At 42.9% G+C, this 22,718-nt stretch overlaps 1 protein-coding gene across 4 annotated transcripts in view; it reads left to right on the top strand.

The window, feature by feature from the left end:
• Nucleotides 1-22,718, top strand: part of CPPED1 (calcineurin like phosphoesterase domain containing 1) — a 283,606-nt gene that overhangs the window by 46,470 nt on the left and 214,418 nt on the right. For all 4 annotated transcript variants that reach the window (XM_073591161.1, XM_073591163.1, XM_073591164.1 and 1 more), the window contains exon 2: nt 11,531-11,749. In XM_073591161.1, the coding sequence (XP_073447262.1) occupies nt 11,596-11,749 (154 nt within the window). In that variant the 5' untranslated portion in view covers nt 11,531-11,595. The remainder of the gene's footprint in view (nt 1-11,530; nt 11,750-22,718) is intronic.

The raw sequence follows: 22,718 nt of genomic DNA on the forward strand, positions 1-22,718 counted from the left end.
GTGTGTGGGCAAGTCCGTTCATTCTGAAAGTCCGCCGGAACTCCAGCGAAAGTCCGTCGGAAAGACGGGCGGACCTAGCCCGCCGGAAAGTCCGGTCGTGTGTGGGCAAGTCCGTCCGTTTTAAAGTCCGGCGCACCTGGCGGACAAAGTCCGTCGGAAAGTGTGCCGGACCAAGTAGGATAGAAAGTCCGACCGTGTGTACGCGGCATAAGACGACAGTCTACAAGCCGCTGGGGTAAGCCTCGGCGATTAGGTCGCACGGTGCCACATGCTCCAATCTGATGATCAAAAAGGTGACTAAAAAGTGGCACGCTCGTGTAATAATTGTCCACGTACAAGTGGTACCCCTTTCCGAATAAGGGTGACCCCAAGTCCAACACAATCTTGCCAGAGCTTCCTATGTAGTCAGGGCAGTTTGTCGACTCTACGTGACTATCTTTGCCCTCGTAAACCATAAAACTACATGTATAGCCTGTGGCCCTGTCACAGAGCTTATACATCTTGACCCCGTATCTGGCACGCTTGCTGGGAAGGTACTGTTTGAATGACAAGCGGCCGGAAAACGTAATCAGGGACTCATCAATGCAGACAACTGGATTGGGAGTAAACAAGTCTGCAAAACGTTGGTTGAAGTGGTTTACGAGGGGACGAATTTTGTAGAGGAGATCGTATTCAGGGTCTCCACGAGGACGACAGAGTTCATTGTTGTTGAAGTGCATGAACCGCAAAATCTGCTCGTATCGTGCCCTGGTCATGGAGGCAGAGAACAAGGGCATATGGTGAATTGGGTCAGTGGACCAATATGACCGCAACTCACTCTTTTTAGTTATGCCCATGTTGAGGGAACGGCTCGGAAAGATCTTAAATTCGGAAACCGTAATTGGTTTCCAATCTCTGGCAAGGGAGGATTGGGGAATAGTGGCGATGTGTTGACCAGCGTACAAATTGCTTTGGTCCACAATAGATCTATAGAGATCTTCGATGAAAAACAGCGAATAAAAATCAAGTGACGTAAAATCAATTGTTTCCACCTGAATGCCGGGTTGGCCAGTGAATGGGGGAAGTACGGGTGCTGCAGAAGTGGTGGGTTCCCAATTAGCATTGGCGAATGCAGCAGGAAGGGCACTATGGGCACGACGGGCCTGTGTTCGTCTTCTTCTTGGTGGTAGCGGGACACTACTTGTGCTTGCCACCTCACCAGCTTGAACTGCACTTATGGGACTCGCCATGTCACCAAGTGTTACTGCAGTGCTAGATGTACCACCAGGGTGTACTAGGCCACTGGTGCTTGCCAGTTCACCAGAAGGAATAGCAGCGCTAGTACTGCTCTGCTCCATATGACGGACCTGCGATTCTTGCACCTCAACAACAGCAGAAGAAGATCGGGGTCTGGTACGCCTGGCCTTGGCAGGGACCACAACTCCATCGTCAGAGCTATCTGTCATGGAGCTGCTGTTCTCTACAGGATCGTATTCTGAGCCTGAATCTGACAGATGAGTGACTTCCTCTTCACTATCTGTCATGCTCAGAAACATGTAGGTTCACTAGTGTACCTTCGATTTGCCATTTCGGGCTCTAAATTTAGTGGTACTAGCGGGTATCTGGGCTGATCCCGCTAACACTGCGTTTTTGGGAACCCTAAACTGCTGGGGACGCTAGTATAGATCTGATCAGATCAGATAGTGATCTGTTCAGATGCTATACCACTAAGGGAGGTGTATGCTGCGTGCGTGGGTGTTAGCGGTACTGGCGCTAACCTGACGCCTGGGGCGACGCAGACCTCATCTGACCCTAAAACTTAACTTATATCACCGCCGGGCGATCAGTGGATTAAACCTTTAATGGGTAATAAACGGCGGGTGCCCTGAAACTATAAACTAACTAACCAGCGTCACCCGTAACACTTATACGGTGATCACTGGTGAAAGGGTTAACCAGGGGGCAATCGGGGAGTTAAAACCTTTATTAGGTAGTATATGGGGGTCCCTGATGCTATAAAAAGCTGACGGCGAACCTATATACTTACCTCCCTAACTAGCGTCACCTGTGACACTAATACAGTGATCAGAAAAACGATCGCTTAGTGACACTGGCGATGGGGGGGTGATCAAGGGGTTAACCTTTATTAGGGGGGGGTTAGGGGGGTATCCTAGACCTAAAGGGGGCTACCACTAACTGCCCTACCACTTATAACTGTCACAAACTGACCACCAATGCAATAATCAGAAAAAAAAAAAAATGCTATTGGTGTCACTGTGACAGGGGGTACAGGGGGGGTGATGGGGGGTAAAATGTGTGCCTAGAGTGTTCTACTGTTAGTGTAGTGTTTGGTGCACTTACTTGATGTCTTCTCTCCTCGGCGCCCGAACGGAAAAGACCAACTCGAGGAGAGATGACATCACTTCCTCTGCCGCTGTTTACATTTTAGAGGCAGAGGAAAAATGTCATTGGCTGGGAGCGATCGTGGGGGGGTGGCCACGAATGGATGGCCTCCCCCTCACCTCTGATCGCCCGGGGAAAGATGCCGACCGCCTCAGGCACCGGGGGGGGGGGGGGGGGGGGTTGGGGTCCGACCCATACGTTACTTTGCCTGCCCGTGCCATTCTGCCGCAGTATATCTGCGTGAGGCAGTCGGCAAGTGGTTAAGGGTCCAGGATATGATTTTTTTTTTTTTTGGGTTAACAAACGCTTTAACATACATAATATAACTGGGTTATGATATTTATAGGTAAAGTATTTTTTTTCCCTGCTGTAGCAAATTGGATCATGCTTTGCCTTCCTCTGGATCACCTGTGGGATTGTGTATATGGGATTGTGTATATGGGATTGTATGGTGTGTGTTTTGTTTTTTTGAACTAGATGGACTTGTCTTTTTTCAACCCGACTATGTAACACCACAGCAGTTACATAGTTAGTCAGGTTGAAAAAAGACACAAGTGCATCCAGTTCAACCATAAAAATAAATAAATAAATAAAATAAAAAATATGGTACAATCCAATATACCCAATTCTATACCCACAGTTGATCCAGGAAGGCAAAAACCCCAGCAGAGCATGCTCCAATTTGCTACAGCAGGGGAAAAATTCCTTCCTGATCCCCCAAGAGGCAATTGGATTTTCCCTGGATCAACTTTACCTATAAATGTTCGTACCCAGTTATATTATGCACATTTAGGAAAGTATCCAGGCCTTTCTTAAAGCGATCTACTGAGTTAGCCAGAACCACCTCTTACTGTGAAGAAACCTTTCTGTGTTTGGTGATGAAATCTCTTTTCCTCTAGACGTAAAAGCCCCCTTGTCCTCTGTGTTGACAGTAAAGAGAATAACTCAACACCAAGTTCACTATATGGACCCCTTATATATTTGAACATGTTGATCATATCCCCCCTTATTCTCCTCTTCTCAAGAGTGAATAAATTCAGTTCCTCTAATCTTTCCTCATAGCTGAGCTCCTCTATGCCTCTTATCAGTTTGGTTGCCCTTTTCTGCACTTTCTCCAGTTCCCCGATATCATTTTTTGAGAACTGGTGCCCAAAACAACTGCATATTCCAGATGATGTCTTACTAATGATTTGATCTCTCTCTCTCTCTCTCTCTCGATATCTAGCTAAGCTGGATACAGTATATATATATATATATATATATATATATATATATATATATATATATATATATATATATATATATATATAACCAGAACATTGTCTTGCCATCTTTATGTCCTACTCCCAAACATCTCAAGGAGATTTCTCTCTGTTGTCTGTATGTGGTTGGCTGGTTTTACTTCTTTGGCTTTTCAGCATCTGGCTTTGGTTTCTCAGATTTGAAAGGCTGCCTCATCAGCAGTTTACATGTTTAAATGTTACCAGATGGACATAGAGACCTCAGCAGATGCTGGCTTTGGTTGTAAGGTTTTTCCGGTGGCCTTGTAGACTGTAGGACCTTATCTGGTTTTCTTAGTTGTTTTTTTAACCTTGTTAGCTGTACGTTTGCTGTGTTGCCTCACTTGGACTGCTTTTTGGATGTCATATTGGTTCCAGAATTACCCACCTATGTCCTCTCATGTATGATTAAGAAAATAGGATTTTTGCCTTACCTGTAAAATCCCTTTTTTTTGGTGGGGAGTACATCACAACACACAGGTCTTTCCTCTTTGTATCTATGAGCAACCTTGTTACCGCTTGCTACAAAACTTAAAGGCATGCATACATACATTCGATTCAGAATTACCATCCTGTGTTCTATGATGTACTCAAAGAAATTGATTTTACAGGTAAGACAAAAACCCTAAAATGTATTTTTTTCTTTGTTTACTTTAACCACTTCAGCCCCGGAAGGTTTTACCTACTTCCTGACCAGGCCATTTTTTGTGATAACGACACTGCGTTGCTTTAACTGAGGATTGTGCGATGCTGTACCCATATCAAATTGATGTCGTTTTTTTCACACAAATAGAGCTTTCTTTCGGTGGTATTTGATCACTTATGTGGTTTTTATTTTTTGCGCTATAAACAAGGCTGACAATTTTGAAAAAAAAAAAAACAATATTTTTTTTTCATTCTGCTATAATACGTATCCCAAAAAAAAAAAAAAAAAAAGTCTTCATCAATTTAGGCCAATCTGTATTCTGCTACATATTTTTGGTTAAAAAAAAATCCCAATAAGCGTATATTTATTGATTTGCGCAAAAGTTTTAGTGTCTACAAAATGGGGGATAGATTTAGGGACTTTTAATTTTTCTTTTTTGTTTTTACTGGTAATAGCGGCGATCTAATAGTGAGATGGAGGCAGATATAGAGATGGAGATTTTATATATATATGTACAGTGGGGACGGAAAGTATTCAGACCCCCTTAAATTTTTCACTCTTTGTTATATTGCAGCCATTTGGTAAAATCATTTAAGTTCATTTTTTTCCTCATTAATGTACACACAGCACCCCATATTGACAGAAAAACACAGAATTGTTGACATTTTTGCAGATTTATTAAAAAAGAAAAACTGAAATATCACATGGTCCTAAGTATTCAGACCCTTTGCTCAGTATTTAGTAGAAGCACCCTTTTGATCTAATATAGCCATGAGTCTTTTTGGCAAAGATGCAACAAGTTTTTCACACCTAAATTTGGGGATCCTCTGCCATTCCTCCTTGCAGATCCTCTCCAGATCTGTCAAGTTGGATGGAAAACGTTGGTGGACAGCCATTTTTAGGTCTCTCCAGAGATGCTCAATTGGGTTTAACCACTTGCCGACCGGGCCATAGCCGAAAGACAGCCGCAGCGCGGTCGGCTAGTTCTGGGTGGACGTCCGTGGGACGTCCTCCCAGAATACTGCTCTCGCGCGCCCCCTCCAGAGGACCCGGCGCATCACGGATCACGGTAAACGGCCGCTGATCGCGGCCGTTTACCATGTAATCGCTCCGTCAAATGACGGAGCGATCACATGTCAACAGACCGGCGTCATTTCATGACGCCGGTTCCTCCCGCCCCTCTCTGTACCGTTCGGTACAGTGCGAGGGGAGAGGGGGAGGGATCGGATGGCAGCACCGCTGTGGGCTGCATGTGTAGTGCCCACAGCGGTGCTCAGTGACAATTGCAGTCACATCCATCCATCCCTCCATGCTCAGCCATCCCTGCAATATACCCTGCAATACTCTGCATAATACCCCGCAATACTCTGCATAATACCCCGCAATACTCTGCATAATAACCCGCAATACTCTGCATTATACCCTGCAATACTCTGCATAATACCCCGAAATACTCTGCATTATACCCTGCAATACTCTGCATAATACCCCGAAATACTCTGCATTATACCCTGAAATACTCTGCATAATACCCTGAAATACTCTGCATTATACCCCGCAATACTCTGCATAATACCCCAAAATACTCTGCATTATACCCTGCAATACTCTGCATTATACCCTGGAATACTCTGCATTATACCCTGAAATACTCTGCATTATACCCTGCAATACTCTGCATAATACCCTGCAATACTCTGCATAATACCCTGCAATACTCTGCATTATACCCTGCAATACTCTGCATAATACCCTGCAATACTCTGCATAATACCCAGCAATACTCTGCATAATACCCAGCAATACTATGCAATATACCCGGCACTACTCTGCATAATACCCCGAAATACTCTGCATTATACCCTGCAATACTCTGCATTATACCCCGAAATACTCTGCATTATACCCTGAAATACTCTGCATTATACCCTGCAATACTCTGCATAATACCCCGAAATACTCTGCATTATAATCCGCAATACTCTGCATAATACCCCGAAATACTCTGCATTATACCCTGCAATACTCTGCATTATACCCTGAAATACTCTGCATTATACCCTGAAATACTCTGCATTATACCCTGCAATACTCTGCATAATACCCTGCAATACTCTGCATAATACCCTGCAATACTCTGCATTATACCCTGCAATACTCTGCATTATACCCTGCAATACTCTGCATAATACCCCGAAATACTCTGCATTATACCCTGCAATACTCTGCATAATACCCCGAAATACTCTGCATAATACTCTGCATTATACCCTGAAATACTCTGCATTATACCCTGAAATACTCTGCATAATACCCTGCAATACTCTGCATAATACCCAGCAATACTCTGCATAATACCCTGCAATACTCTGCATAATACCCAGCAATACTCTGCATAATACCCAGCAATACTCTGCAATATACCGGGCACTACTCTGCAATATACCCAGCACTACTCTGCAATATACCCAGATACCCAGCACTACTCTGCAATATACCCCGCAATACTCTGTAATATGCCCAGCAATACTCTGCAATATACCCTGCACTACTCTGCAATACCCCGCAACACTCCGCAATTTTTAACCAGTTCCCGCCCACAGTCATATGACGTCCTTGACTTTGAGCGGGGATATCTGAATGATGCCTGCAGCTACAGGCATCATTCAGATATCAGCTTTTTCAGCCGGCAATTTCCTACACCATAAGAATGATCATAGCGGTTGTTCCACTGCTTGATCGTTCTTATGGGAGGCAAGAGGGGACGCCCCCCTCTTCCCGCCACCCTCCGGTGCTTCTACCGGCTCACCGCTACGATCGAAGCCAAGATCGTTTTTTTTTTTTTTTTTTATTTCAGGCTTCCCAGCCTAGAGGTAAGATGTGGGGTCTTATTGACCCCATATCTCACTGTAAAGAGGACCTGTCATGCCATATTCCTATTACAAGATGTTTACATTCCTTGTAATAGAAATAAAAGTGATCAAAAATTTTTTTGGGGGGGGGGGAAGTGTCAAACTAAAATAAATAAAGTAAAATAAACAATAAAAAAAAAAGTTTAAAGCGCCCATGTCCGTGTGCTCGCATGCAGAAGCGAACACATACGTAAGTCCCGCCCACATATGAAAACGGTGTTCAAACCACACATGTGAGGTATCACTGCGAACGTTGGAGCGAGAGCAATAATTTTGGCCCTAGACCTCCTCTATAACTCAAAACATGTAACCACCTATGGAGATTTTTAAGTAGCGACGTTTGGCACCATTCCACGAGAGTGTGCAATTTTGAAGGGTGACATGTTAGGTATCTATTTACTCGGCGTAACTTCATCTTTCACATTATGCAAAAACATTGGGCTAACTTTACTGTTTTTTATTTTTTTTTAAAGCACAAAACTTTTTTTTTTCCTAAAAAAACGCGTTCGAAAAATTGCTGCGCAAATACCATGCGAGATAAAAAGTTGCAACAACCACCATTGTATTCTCTAGGGTATTTGCTAAAAAAAATATATATATAATGTTTTGGGGTTCTATGTAATTTTCTAGCAAATAAATTATTATTTTTACATGTAGGAGAGAAATATACGAATTGGCCTGGGTCCTCCAGAACGCCTGGAGGTGCTCCGTGCATGTTGGACCTCTGTATGTGGCCACGCTGTGTAAAAGTCTCACACATGTGGTATCACCATACTCGGGAGTAATAGCAGAATGTGTTTTGGGGTGTAATTTGTTGTATGCATATGCTGTGTGTGAGAAATAACCTTCTAATATGACAATTTTGTGAAAAAAAAAAAGAAAAAGAAAAATCTTGATTTTGCAAAGAATTCTGGGAAAAGATGACAATTTCAAAAAAACTCACCATGCATCTTTCTAAATATCTTGGAATGTCTTCTTTCCAAAAAAGGGTCATTTGGGGGGTATTTGTACTTTTCTGGCATGTTAGGGTCTCAAGAAATTAGATAGGCCGTCAGTACTTCAGGTGTGATCAATTTTCAGATATTGGCACCATAGCATTTGGACTCTCTAACATTCATAAAGACCAAATAATATACACCAAGTTGTACTTATTTTTACCAAAGATATGTAGCAGTATAAATTTTGGCCAAAATTTACGAAGAAAAATTACTAATTTGCTAAATTTTATAACAGAAACAAAGAAAAATTCATTTTTTTACCAAATTTTCAGTCTTTTTTTCTTTTATAGCGCAAAAAATAAAAAACCCAACGGTGATTAAATACCACCAAAAGAAAGCTCTATTTGTGTGAAAAAAAGGACAAAAATTTCATATGGGTACAGTATTGTATGACTGAGTAATTGTCATTCAAAGTGTGAGAGCACCGAAAGCTGAAAATTGGTCTGGTTAGGAAGGGGGTTTAAGTGCCCAGTGGTCAAGTGGTTAAGTCAGGGCTCTGGCTGGGCCATTCAAGAACAGTCACGGAGTTGTTGTGAAGCTACTCCTTTGTTATTTTACCTGTGTGCTTAGGGTCATTGTCTTGTTGGAAGTTAAACCTTCGGCCCAGTCTGAGGTCCTGAGCACTTTGGAGAAGGTTTTCGTCCAGGATATCCCTGTACTTGGCCGCATTCATCTTTCCCTCGATTGCAACCAGTCGTCCTGTCCCTGCAGCTGAAAAACATCCCCACAGCATGATGCTGCCACCACCATGCTTCACTTTTAGGACTGTATTGGACAGGTTATGAGCAGTGCCTGGTTTTCTCCACACATACCGCTTAGAATTAAGGCCAAAAAGTATTATCTTTGTCTCATCAGACCAGAGAATCTTATTTCTCACCATCTTGGAGTCCTTCGGGTGTTTTTTAGCAAACTCCATGCGGGCTTTCATGTGTCTTGCACTGAGGAGAGGCTTCCGTCGGGCCACTCTGCCATAAATGCCCGACTAGTGGAGGACTGCAGTGATGGTTGACTTTCTATAACTTTTTCCCATCTCCCGACTGCATCTCTGGAGCTCAGCCACATTGATCTTTGGGTTCTTCTTTACCTCTCTCACCAAGGCTCTTCTCCCCCGATAGCTCAGTTTGGCCAGATGGCCAGCTCTAGGAAGGGTTCTGGTCATCCCAAATGTCTTTCATTTAAGCATTATGGAGGCCACTGTGCTCTTAGGAACCTTAAGTGCAGCAGAAATATTTTTGTAACCTTGGCCAGATCTGTGCCTTGCCACAATTCTGTCTCTGAGCTCTTCAGGCAGTTCCTTTTGACCTCATGATTCTCATTTGCTCTGACATGCACTGTGAGCTGTAAGGTCTTATATAGACAGGTGTGTTGCTTTCCTAATCAAGTCCAATCAGTATAATCAAACACAGCTGGACTCAAATGAAGGTGTAGAACCATCTCAATGATGATCAGAAGAAATGGACAGCACCTGAGTTAAATATATGAGTGTCACAGCAAAGGAACTGAATACTTAGTACCATGTGATATTTTAGTTTTTCTTTTTTAATAAATCTGCAAAAATGTCAACAATTCTGTGTTTTTCTGTCAATATGGGGTGCTGTGTGTACATTAATGAGGAAAAAAATGAACTTAAATGATTTTAGCAAATGGCTGCAATATATCAAAGAGTGAAAAATTTAAGGGGGTCTGAATACTGTCCGTCCCCACTTTGTGTATGTGTGTGTGTGTGTGTGTGTGTGTATATATATATATATAGTGCGTATATATATATATATATATATATATATATATATATATATATATATATATATATAATATTAATATATAATTTTTTTTTTTTTGCAGGACTACAACATTGTGGCAGACAAATCTGACCCCAAGTGACACTTTTTTTTGGGGCTCAGTGACACCAATACAGTGATCGGTGCTAAAAAAATGCACTGACCCCTGTATAAATGACACTGGCAGGGAAGGGGTTGCCTACAGGGGCTATCAAGGTTTTCTAACTGGGGGGGGTGTGGATTCACTGGAGGAAAAGAGAGATTGTGATTCAACTTAGCTGAGACACAATCTCTCTCTTTTCCTCACTGACAGATCAGCGGTGTGCTTTGTTTCATAGGCACACCGCTGCTCCATCTCTCCTGTGAACGATTGGCTCCTGCTGTGTCCAATCATAGTGGGAGCAGTGCGCCAGCACCCCCTAAACCGTGCGAATAAAATCACGTACAGGTATGTTATTTTGCACACCCTGTCCGCCTTGTCGCAGTAAATGTAATGGGGCAGTCTGGAAGCTGTTAAAGCGGAGCTCCACCCTAAAGTGGAACTTCCACTCATCGGATTCCTCCCCCCCTCCGGTGCCACAATTGGTACCTTTCAGGGGGGAGGGGGTGCAGATACCTGTATAATACAGGTATTTGCACCCACTTCCGGAAATAGCTAGCCACAGGTAGCCGCAGATAGCCACCCCCCCTCCCCCGTTGTGTTCTGGGAACACACAGTTCCCAGAACACAACGGGGACCAGTGAAGACACGCAGCGCGACTCGCGCATGCGCAGTAGGGAACTGGGCAGTGAAGCCACAACTCTTCACTTCCTGATTCCCTGACCGAGGATGGCAGCGGAGGTAGCCGAGAACCGAGCGATTGCTCGTCATCTGCTACCGACATTGTGGGCTACCCTGGACAGGTAAGTGTCCATTTATTAAAAGTCAACAGCTGCAGTAAGGTGATCTTACACTGGACCCCCTCCCCATCACCCCCAGTCCCGCTGCACCAGTGTCCCACGATCCCCTGCTCCCAGGCATCGGGATGCCTCTTGACCAGTCCAGGGATTTGAAATCCCTGCGGCTTAATCCCACATATATACCTCTCAGTGTGTATGGACAAGAGGCATTTTAATTGGTCAGCACCATCACATGGACGTTACTGACCAATCGGAACCTGTCTAGCACATCCTGTCAGCGCTGTGAGGGCAGGAGAGAAAGCAAGGAGGATTTCAAATCCCCAGACCGGTGAAGCGGTATCTTGGTGGCTGACAGTGGGGGATCGTGGGACACTGGTACAGTGCGATTGGAGGGGATGGGGAAGGGGTCCAATGTAAGGTCATCCTACAGATTTTCTGTAAAGGTGAGCTTACATTTTAAGTGACGCCCATGTATAGTATGTTCCATGTATGAGTTTTCACTGCACATTTACTCCACATCAGATTTGTGAAAAATTGGAATCCTGCATTTTTCGTAGCATATGTTATTTATGTGTCTGAACAGGTTTTTGCTTTCAACGCTGTACTGATAACCGTTTTGTTTTCTTTTTTTTAGATGAGGAATCAGAATGGACAGGTCCATTCTATTTCATACAAGGAGCAGACCCTCAGTTGGGACTAATGAAATCCTGGGCAATGGACAATTGTGACTTTGGAGGAGATGAATGGGATGATGAGGTCAGGTTAACAGAGAAGGCAGTGGAAGCCATAAATAATTTGGAGCCAAAGCCAAAATTTTTTGTGTTGTGTGGAGACCTTGTTCACTCTATGCCAGGTAGGTGTCAAGCAGCCACAGTGACCATTTATTTAACTTGTGAATTTTGGAACAATTAAACTAAAATTATGGATCTATATAACATTTAATATTGTTGTTTGCTATTACTATGCATTTGTTCTGTGTTTTTTTTTTTTTTTTTTGTGCCAGTTTACAATACCAAGGCTTGTAGGAAACGGCAAACTCGTTAGACTAATTCTCCTTACAGAAGAGAGTACATTTCAAAAAAGCTTACCACAATCGTACACACAAAATGATGCAAAGTCTCAGTCACAGTGTCAACACAAAATCATGCAGCCAGAGAGAGTTTAACCAGAAAGATTAATATGCTTCCTTACAGTTTTTTTTTTTATTATTGTTTGCTTCTGTAGCTTTTTTTTTTTTTTTTTTGTAGAACACATTAACCCCTCTGCATAGCCCCACCTCCTCCCCGCTGTTGGGAGATTTCAGCTTCTAAGACCACCCAGATAGGTTCAGGTAATGCAGGAAGACCTCCGTTGACCCCCAGGCCTGGAGATATCAATAAAGTGACACAGGAGACAGGTTTGCTTAGCCACTTAATGACATCTAATTTGAGTTTCAGAAATACAGCATTTATGTCATTTGAGGGATGGGAGGAGTTTTACTAACCTTATACATGTCATTGAAATGAAAATAGGTTCAGTTAATATTTAACTATTAGCTGGTGTTATAAGACAAAAATCTTGCATCATTTTTACTATTAAAGTATTCTCAAACAGGTGTTGAAGGAAGCACTTTATCTTATCAAGAACAAACATGAGCTAGGACAAATTCCATATTCTAGCTAAAATGTATAGGTAACCTTGAGAAGGTTTTCTATAGATAACAGCTTAAAGATAATGTGGGTTTCAGAGAAAACTCAAATATGAGTTTTCTCAATTTTCCTGTAAAACATAAGATGGTCTCTTAGAACTAAAATGAAGTCCCTCATGATATGTGCTATGTTCTTTACAATCCCCTCTTTGAGACATTATTTATATGGCTCACTATCTTTCACAGTTATGTAAATTTTCTTCTATCATAATACATACTCAGATAAATTCTATTCGCAGCAGCAGGATCAGGGGTTCGGGATGCCTTAACAATTATGCACATTATAAGCTTATAACAGGCATATAGGAACAAAACAAAAAGAGTAATCATAATTATAGTTATGGCAGCACTTTTTATCCATGCCAAAATTCCTATCCCAGAACTTAGGTTTGCAAAAGGATCCCATGTCTTAGCAATGTTTCTAGCTTCATCTTGTAATTTGCTTACTTCTTTCCGGTGTTGTGCAATTATATCATAATAATCTGGTACCTCCATACTTGTGTTATGAAACCAGGTACAACACTCATAATTTTCTGTGTTTTCACATAACCCAGTTAAAGCAGCACTCATGCTTTCTATGGCTAACTCGTGTAGTTCTAATTGTTTTCTAATTGCCCTAGTTTCTATATTTAATTTAGTAATATCATCAGAATTCTTTTCCATTATTTCATCAATGATTCCAGTGTAATTATTCAACCTTTTCATTAAGTCTATTCCCCACCCAGTCCATGAGGGGAACCAAGCCCATGCCATATCCTTTGTAAGAAATAACTCCCTTGTATTACGGTGTTTGAGGGGGTACCTAGGATGTATGCTAGCTTCAAGGAGGTGTCTTCCCTTGCTATCTCCTACTACGCCCATGATGGGGACTAGGGATGCAAGATAACACCATCCTTGGGGTTCGGTGGGGATCCAAGGGTGACAGATTTTTCCACAACAAATATAAATACTGTTTCCTAGAGCTAAGGATCGTTTGTTGAATATTGTCATAATTTCATCAGAAAAACTGGAAAAAGTTAAACTCGACAATAATTGTCCTACTGTGGAAGTGGAACTGGAGTTAAGAAAGTTTATTAGAGTGGTGTTTAGGGCAGGTTCTGAAGTATGAAAGAAAGGGCTTTCAATTGAAGTCATTGAAAAATTAATATTAGCTTGTTGGCAAACTTCAGCTCCATTTGTGGAGTTTCCCAGCCTAAAACACCAGTCTGGGGAATGACTTCTACCAGTGATTTGGAAAGTAAGGGTATTATTTGAAAGTGTTCTTATGACTTCTGTAAGGACGACAGGAGGTGTGCCATTAAGGAGTGGGGTGAAGTTTAGAGGTACTGCCATTAAGGGGATTCTAGCAGTGCTAGGATGGAGTTTACTACATATCCAACATTTTTCAAATCCAGATTTCTGGGCGTAGCTATATTTAAACTTCAACAATAACATTTTATCTGTAAAACTTTCTGAGTTTTCATTTCTCTTGTGTCTGTCATGTGTATTATTCTGTTGTAGAGTGTTAGAGGCCCCACAAATACCCTTTATGAGTCCCAAATCTTCAGAATAATAAATACAGTTAGTTATCAGCCAAGTTGGCAGGAACACAATCAGGGCAGCCCAGCATAGGAGGCACAAGGCCTTCCCAGAAGTCCGTGGTGAAATAAGCGACGTCATCTTGTTCAGAGTCTTGACCACCTGCTTCACTCAGTGTTCGAGTATTTATATCATTTGCTTCACCTCTCTGTGCTTTATCTTTGCCTTGCTTCTTAGGGTCCTGGTTGACCTTCTTTACGCGACTTGCATGAATCCAGGCCTGTTGTCCTTCTACCAAAATAGCTGTGCGGGTGACTGCGATCACTGTGGTTGGGGGTCCGAAGGGAAACTCTTGTTTCTTGGTGCGGTTCAATCTCTGGACCACCACGGTGTCACCCACCTGGAAAGGGTGTGTAGGTTCCTGTGAAGAAGAAGGAGAGGTGCGAGCAACATTCCTTTCAACTTTATCCAAAGTTTCAATAAGTTTTTTTACATATTCTTCCTGAATAAGATCTAGGTCCCCTCTTTCTAACATAAGTGGCTGTCTGGCCCATGGGGTGGGGAATGGCCTACCCATTAAGACTTCAAAAGGAGAGTATCCTGTCTTTTTAGAGGGTGTCATTCTTACCTCGGCTAGTACAGCTGGTAGGACCTTCTTCCAATTTGCATACGTACCTCCAGTGGCCTTCCTGATCTTATCTTTAATGGTTCTGTTCATCCTTTCCACTATACCTGAACTCTGGGGGTGGTAAGGAATATGAAACTTCCATTCTATTTTCAATGTTTTTACCAGGTCTTGACAAACTTTGGCCACAAATGCAGGACCATTGTCAGAGTTGATCTGTAGTGGGCAACCCCACCTTGGGATAATTTCTTGTATCAGAATCCTCACTACTGTTTGTGCATCTTCCTTTGTAGTTACAAACAATTCTATCCATCTTGAAAACATGTCCACTATTATTAGCAAATATTCCTGTCTTTTACCTAGTTTGGGCATGTGTGTAAAATCTATCTGCAGATGAGTGAATGGTGTAGATGGATATATCAGATGTTCGTGTTTTGCTTTGTGAGGGTTGCTAGGGTTATTCCGAATGCATGTGATGCATCTGGAAACATATGCCTTAACGAGAGAGGGAAGACCTGGAATGTAAAAATCCTTATCCAAAAGTTCACATGTGACTTTCCACCCTCTGTGACCTATCCCATGGTATTGTGAAATAAAAATGGGTGCACTGGCTACAGGGATACATGGTCTCCCCTCTTGGCAGACAAGATCAGTTTCTGGGTTTGTCTGCACACCTATTAAGTTCCATTGCTGGATGTCTTGGTCTGTGGCATATGCTTGGAGATCACGCAATGTTTGATCCAAAAGAGGAATTTCTGGTGAGAGTAATGGCATTTGTATGTTTGCAGGCTGTGTGGATGCTGCTTCTCTTGCTGCTTTGTCAGCTAAGGCATTGCCTTTGGCTATGTCATCCTGTTGCCCTGTATGTGCCCTACAGTGTAGTATAGCTATGGACCTTGGTAATTGTATAGCTTCTAACAGACTTGTGACAAGCGTGGAATGTGAGATGGATTTACCGTCTGCTGCTATATAGCCCCGCCTTTTCCATATGACTCCAAAATCATGCGCAACACCGTACGCGTACTTGGAGTCTGTGTAAATGTTTACATCCTGCCCTTCAAAAAGCTGACAAGCTCGAGTAAGGGCTATAAGTTCTGCAGCTTGTGCTGATTGGAATGGGACAGGGTTTGCTTCCAGTATTTTATCAGGCAGCTGTACAACAGCATACCCTGCATGGTATGTGTTATCATTTGGTCTTGAACAAGACCCATCCACAAAGACATTCTGTGCTCCAGGGAGAGCAGTTGAAGACATGTCTGGTCTCGGGGATGTGTCTTGGTGGATGAGGTCCATGCATTCATGTTGAGGCACTACCTCATCTTCTTCACCTTTCAAGCCTAGCAAGGCATTCAGGATTGGAGCTGGGCCAGAAGTGGGAGAGGCATATTTTATCTCAAGTTTTGGGTTAGAAAGTAAAATTACTTCATAACCGCTCAGCCTCTGGGCTGACATGTGCTGGGTATAGATATTCTTTAGTAGAATGGATACATTGTGAGTGGTGTGTAGTGTGGTGGCATGCCCTAGAGTGAATGATGTAGCCATTTCCACCACCATCGCACAGGATGACAGAGCTCTGAGACACGCCGGCATGCCCTGTACTGGCATCGGCACAACTTTTGAAAAAAATGCAATTGGGCGGAGTTTCCCCCCATGCTCCTGAGCCAGGACCCCCGCCATTGTTTTACAGTTGTCCCTTGCAAACAAGTGAAACATTTTACCATATTCAGGTAGTCCAAGTCCAGGAGATGTGACCATTGCAGTTTTAAGATACACAAAAGCATTGTACATTTCATCATCCCATTTCACACAATCTGGCATGTCAGTACCTGTGGCTTGCCTCAGGAGATTATCATAGTAGGAACAATCAGGTATCCATTGGCGGCAGTAACCAATCATTCCAAGAAAGGATAGCATGTCCTTCTTAGTAAGTGGGCGGGGCAGACCCACGAGAGCCGCAGCTCTCTTGTGACTGATTTTCCTTTCTCCTTTGGAGAGTACAAAACCAAGGTATTCAACAGTTTCCTGACACCATTGTAGCTTTTTCTTAGAAACCTTGTGACCATTGTCTGCTAACCAATGTAACAGATCTAAACCATCATTTTTACATGCTTTCTGGCTTGGACTACACAACAACAAATCATCAACATATTGGAGTAGGACAGAACCATGGCGGGGTGTCCAAGACCGCAGGGTTGCCTGGAGGGCCACTGTGTACACTACAGGGGAGTCTACATAGCCCTGAGGTAATCTACACCACGTCATCTGTCGGTTTCTGAAATTGAATGCAAAGATAGGCTGTGTCTCTTCGTCAACAGAAACTGAAAAAAATGCATTACAAAGGTCAATGACCGAAAAATACTCTGCATCGGATGGTATGGAGGTTAAGAGTGATGGCACATCAGGCACTATGGGAGCAATGGGTATTACTAGGTTGTTTATAGCTCTGAGGTCTTGTACAAACCTGTAAGAGCCGTCTGGCTTCATTACTGGGTTAATGGGGGTGTTGTAGGGTGACAGTGTCTCTTTAAGAATTCCTAGCTGCAGGAACCTTTCCACCATTGGGGCCACTCCTTCCTCTTTTTCTTTTGAAATGGGGTATTGTTTGTGATAAAGCGGCTGTGCCCATGATTTTAAAGCTGCCTTGTATGGGGTACAAGAAATAAGACCTACATCCAAGGAGCTTTTTGACCATACCGGATCATCTGGTGGAGGGAGATCACTATCCTCAGTGTAATATATTGGTATTACCTTGGAGTGTACGAAGACCCCTCCTTCAGTAGTCATTTTCAGTGTTATACCCAATTTTCCCATCAAATCTCTACCCAAGAGATTCACAGGACAATTTGGTATAATCCTGAAACAATGATGCAAGACTGTTGCACCTCCCCTTTCAACATCACTTACTGGTAAAGGTGGTGTTTTGTATGTTTTGGTAAGTATCCCATTAATTCCCATAGAAGATTCAGCAATTTTAGTCTCACCTCTGTAGTAGTCCTCACTGAGGGTGCTCCGAGTTGCCCCTGAATCGGTTAAAAATGGAACAGGCCTATTTTTGATATATAGGGTCACAATTGGTTGTTCATTGTAAGAGTGTGAGATCAAAGGAAATGCTGGGATGCTACCTTCCGGGCAGCTTCATTTCAGTTGCTGTTGATTCCACTGTATAGGGAATCGGGGACCCTGTTGCTTTGGGGCAACTTGATTCGGTTGGCTAGATTGGGGTCCCTGTGTACGCATTTGATCTTGATCTTGAGTATTTGGGTTATTCCATTCATAAGGACATTGATTTCTCCAGTGACCCTCTTGTCCACAGTTAAAACAACATGTGCGGGACTGCTGGGGTGGTCTGGAAAAACCATGCCCTCTCCCTTTTGTTCTTCCTCTTCCTCTGCCTCTGTTTCCACTGCCCCATTGTCCACCATTATCTTGGGGAGGCTGAGTTCGCACTCCACCCTGATAAAGGCTACTCACTGCTTTCTCTTTTATTACATCAAAACACCCTGCTGCTTCTTTCTGTATTAAGGTTTCCTGAAATTGGTCAATCGTCTGTGTGGTCCATTCAGATATCATCTGTTTTACCACCAAGGCGAACTGGGGTTTTAGATTATTCATAAAAGTTTGAATAAACAAAGCTCCCACATCAGTAGTTGTAGCTAATCCAGCTTCTGTTGTCCAATTTTCATGAAACCTTTTCCAGAATTCAACTACAGTTTCTCCTGACTTTTGTTTGCATGCTATGGCAGTAGGGAGGGAACTTTTATTTTTAAATACTCTCATCATTTCAGTCTCTAATTCTGTCCACATGGTGTCCCTACCTGGTACTGTGTTTAGCCCATATGCTCCCGCGTTTCCAGTGTCAATAGTGTTTATACTTGGAACATTTGCCCAGCTCCAGGAACTGGTGTGTCCTATGATACCATCAATGATAAGACGCATGTCTTCCTGTGTGTAATTTCTACCCTTACAGGCCTTTTTTAAGTAAATTAAAGTGCCACCTGCAGAGGCGGTGGGTTTGGGGCAATGTTTTACTATCCTGTCAATGTCCTCAATGTCTATTACCTTGTTTCTGACCCTTATTGACAGTGGGAGTCGACTGTTCTTACCACCCAGTCTTCTGACCCACACACACACGACAGATTATCTTATAACTTCTAATGCGATAGATAAGAAAAAGCAAAAGATTTTGGGGTCACCGGAGTCTATTTCCTCATTAACCACTTCATATTCCTTCCCAAAAGGAATGTCTCTATATATGTGTATGCAGTACTGCTTATCTTTGTGGGTTACCCAAAAACCCTCTAATATTAACCTCTGGCGTGGTTCTTATCCCCTACTAATTTACGGGTCTAAAAAGCTTTAATCAGAGCTGAGGCAAGAAATATTTCGTCAATAAAGACAAAATAAAGACTTACCTTCAGATGATTTTTTTGGCTTTTTTCCCAGAGGACGAGCCCCCAGATCTGTTGGGAGATTTCAGCTTCTAAGACCACCCAGATAGGTTCAGGTAATGCAGGAAGACCTCCGTTGACCCCCAGGCCTGGAGATATCAATAAAGTGACACAGGAGACAGGTTTGCTTAGCCACTTAACCACTTCCCGCCCGCCCTATAGCGGATTGACGTCCGGGAAGTGGTTGTGTTATCCTGACTGGACGTCATATGACGTCCAGCAGGATAACATGCCGCAGCGCGCCCCCGGGGGCGCGCATCGCGGCGATCGGTGGAGCGGTGTGTCAGTCTGACACACCGCTACACTGATCTTGGTAAAAAGCCTCCGGCGGAGGCTCTTTACCACGTGATCAGCCGTGTCCAATCACGGCTGATCACGCTGTCAATAGGAAGAGCCGTTGATCGGCTCTTCCTCACTCGCGTCTGACAGACGCGATTAGAGGAGAGCCGATCGGCGGCTCTCCTGGCAGGGGGGGTCTGTGCTGATTGTTTATCAGCGCAGCCCCCCCTCAGATCACCACACTGGACCACCAGGGATCGCCACTAGGACCACCAGGGAAGGGGCAACATGTGGATGGCCAGGTATGTACCCCATGGCCATCCACATGTGCCCAGTGTGCCCAGTCAGTGCCAATCAGTGCCCACAAATGGGCACTGATTGGCACAATTATGTTGCAGTGATGCCCAACAATGCCACCCTTAGGGGCATCACTGCAAACAACCAGTGCCGTCAGTGCCACCCATCAGTGTCCATTCATGCCACCTGTCAGTGCCCATCCGTGCCCATCAGTGCCCATCTATCAGTGCCCATCCATGCCCATCTGTGCCAACTATCAGTGCCACCTATGAGTGCCCATCAATGCCACCTATGAGTGCCCATCAATGCCACCTATGAGTGCCCATCAGTGCCGCCTATAAGTGCCCATCTGTGCCACCTATGAGTGCCCATCAGTGCCGCTTACCAGTGCCACCTATCAGTGCCCATCAGTGCCGCCTATCAGTGCCCATCATCAGTGCCCGTCAGTGCCACCTCATCAGTGCCACCTCATTGGTGCCACCTCATCGGTGCCCATCAGTGCCGCCGTATCAGTGCCCGTCAGTGCAGCCATATCAGTGCCCGTCATTGAAGAAGAAAACGTACTTATTTACAAAAAAATTTTAACAGAAACAAAGAAAAACTTGTTTTTTTTCAAAATTTTCGGTCTTTTTTTATTTGTTGCGCAAAAAATAAAAACCGCAGAGGTGATCAAATACCACCAAAAGAAAGCTCTATTTGTGGGAACAAAATGATAAAAAATTTGTTTGGGTACAGTGTAGCATGACCGCGCAATTGTCATTCAAATTGCGACAGCGCTGAAAGCTGAAAATTGGTCTGGGCGGGAAGGTGTCTAAGTGCCTGGTATTGAAGTGGTTAATGACATCTAATTTGAGTTTCAGAAATACAGCATTTATGTCATTTGAGGGATGGGAGGAGTTTTACTAACCTTATACATGTCATTGAAATGAAAATAGGTTCAGTTAATATTTAACTATTAGCTGGTGTTATAAGACAAAAATCTTGCATCATTTTTACTATTAAAGTATTCTCAAACAGGTGTTGAAGGAAGCACTTTATCTTATCAAGAACAAACATGAGCTAGGACAAATTCCATATTCTAGCTAAAATGTATAGGTAACCTTGAGAAGGTTTTCTATAGATAACAGCTTAAAGATAATGTGGGTTTCAGAGAAAACTCAAATATGAGTTTTCTCAATTTTCCTGTAAAACATAAGATGGTCTCTTAGAACTAAAATGGAGTCCCTCATGATATGTGCTATGTTCTTTACACCCGCATCACTTTAAATGGCCCTGAACTATAGTCACATGATCGAAAGCTGATGCCGCCAAACTACCACTCTTTACCCCTGACCAAGAGCTGTGTTTGACTGGTCGGTTTTGTGCTGAGAGCACACTCTAGCTTATTAACATTGGTCACCCAGCGATGCATATATGTGGCATGTGGATGGTAAAGCCCACCATTTTGCCGCCACACATGTGCAGTCATAATGGGGTTTAAGACTATTAGTTTTAATCATACAGCACAGGGCCTGTACTCCTAGATCATAGGTTATATGTTGCTACATTTGGGTGAATGGACATTGGAAAAAAACTTTGCTTGGAATGTCCCCCAGTGCATCCTCATATAACCTATCCTACCCACTCTGTGGGATGCCAGTTTTTTGCTAGTGTCATAGTGATGGACATCTTCTCCTATGGAGAAGTTTCCATGCCAGTTTTATTTCTCCCTACTTCTACTGACACTTCTGTCAATATCCAAAAACGTATTAGCAATTTCTGGATTGATTCCCCAACTATATATTTTGGGAATCTTGCCTGGATCCCGCATCAGTGGGGTCAGCCTACAATGTTTGCTCCGGGCACTGGTTTCTGCGTTCGGCACTCACCTTGGCATGTGCAACAAGTGTAGTTAGTTTCAGGGTGCTATACAGGTCCAGGGCCTTGGTCCATTCCCATTGCACCTAGACTCTGAAGAGGCCTTCAGGGGTATTGACCACTGTGATGGGTAAAGCTTTGTCCCCTTCAGGAACCTGCAGAGTGGATAAGATAAGACGGGGTTTCTAATTGTACCAAACTCAACCAACAATACACGTGCTACCCGTACTCCAAATACAGTTGCTGTACAAAAACACATTCAGTGTTTAAATGTTAAACCTTAGTATACAGCTCCAGTATACAGTATATCTAATTCCCCTTCAAATAGTGATATGGTCCTGCTGTGTTCAACCAACTACACATAACTATGCTATGTGTATGTGTTGCTCACAGGTTGTAGAAATCACTTCCCTGTGTGTGTGTTTGTGTTATATAAAATCATTGCTGTGTGTGTGTGTATATAAGATATACACAGTGCTGTGAAAAGTATTTTTTGCATATTTGTCACACTTAAATGATTCAGATTATCCAACACCTTTTAATATTACACAAAGATAATTTGGGTAAATACAAAATGCAACTAAATCCTGAATGAACTGTGATTAACCACATTTTTGGAAAGCTGAGTTAAATTTCACTTGCCAGACCTATTGAATCAACATACAACAGAGGGGGGGGATGTAATGTATATAGCCATATAATGGGACTTTAAATGAAGCGCACAAGGAAAGGGGGGTAGTGCGCCTCCATCCCTAATTATAAATTAAAAAAAAAAAAAAATAAGAGTATGGGACTTTAAATGAGGCAGGTTCAAACACAAATTTGAGAGTAAAAATAAATATTTTTAATGTACACGAGTATCAAGTTGCGTAACGTTATATATAACAAAAAATTGCTCAGTGCATATGCAGACATCTTGGGAAGTAAATTGCATACATATAAACAGAGTGTAAAACATGATTGCCATAACCGGGAGACAATAATACATATTTCATGAGTATAACTTGTAATATACAGTAAAATTCAAAAAAATCTTGGTGGGAATGTGCGGGGTTACATCCTCAAAAGCTTGACGCGTTTCGTCGATAAACCGACTCATCAGGAGCGGATA

This window comes from Aquarana catesbeiana, linkage group LG06 (genome assembly GCF_042186555.1).
Source record: "Aquarana catesbeiana isolate 2022-GZ linkage group LG06, ASM4218655v1, whole genome shotgun sequence".
Taxonomy (NCBI): domain Eukaryota; kingdom Metazoa; phylum Chordata; class Amphibia; order Anura; family Ranidae; genus Aquarana; species Aquarana catesbeiana.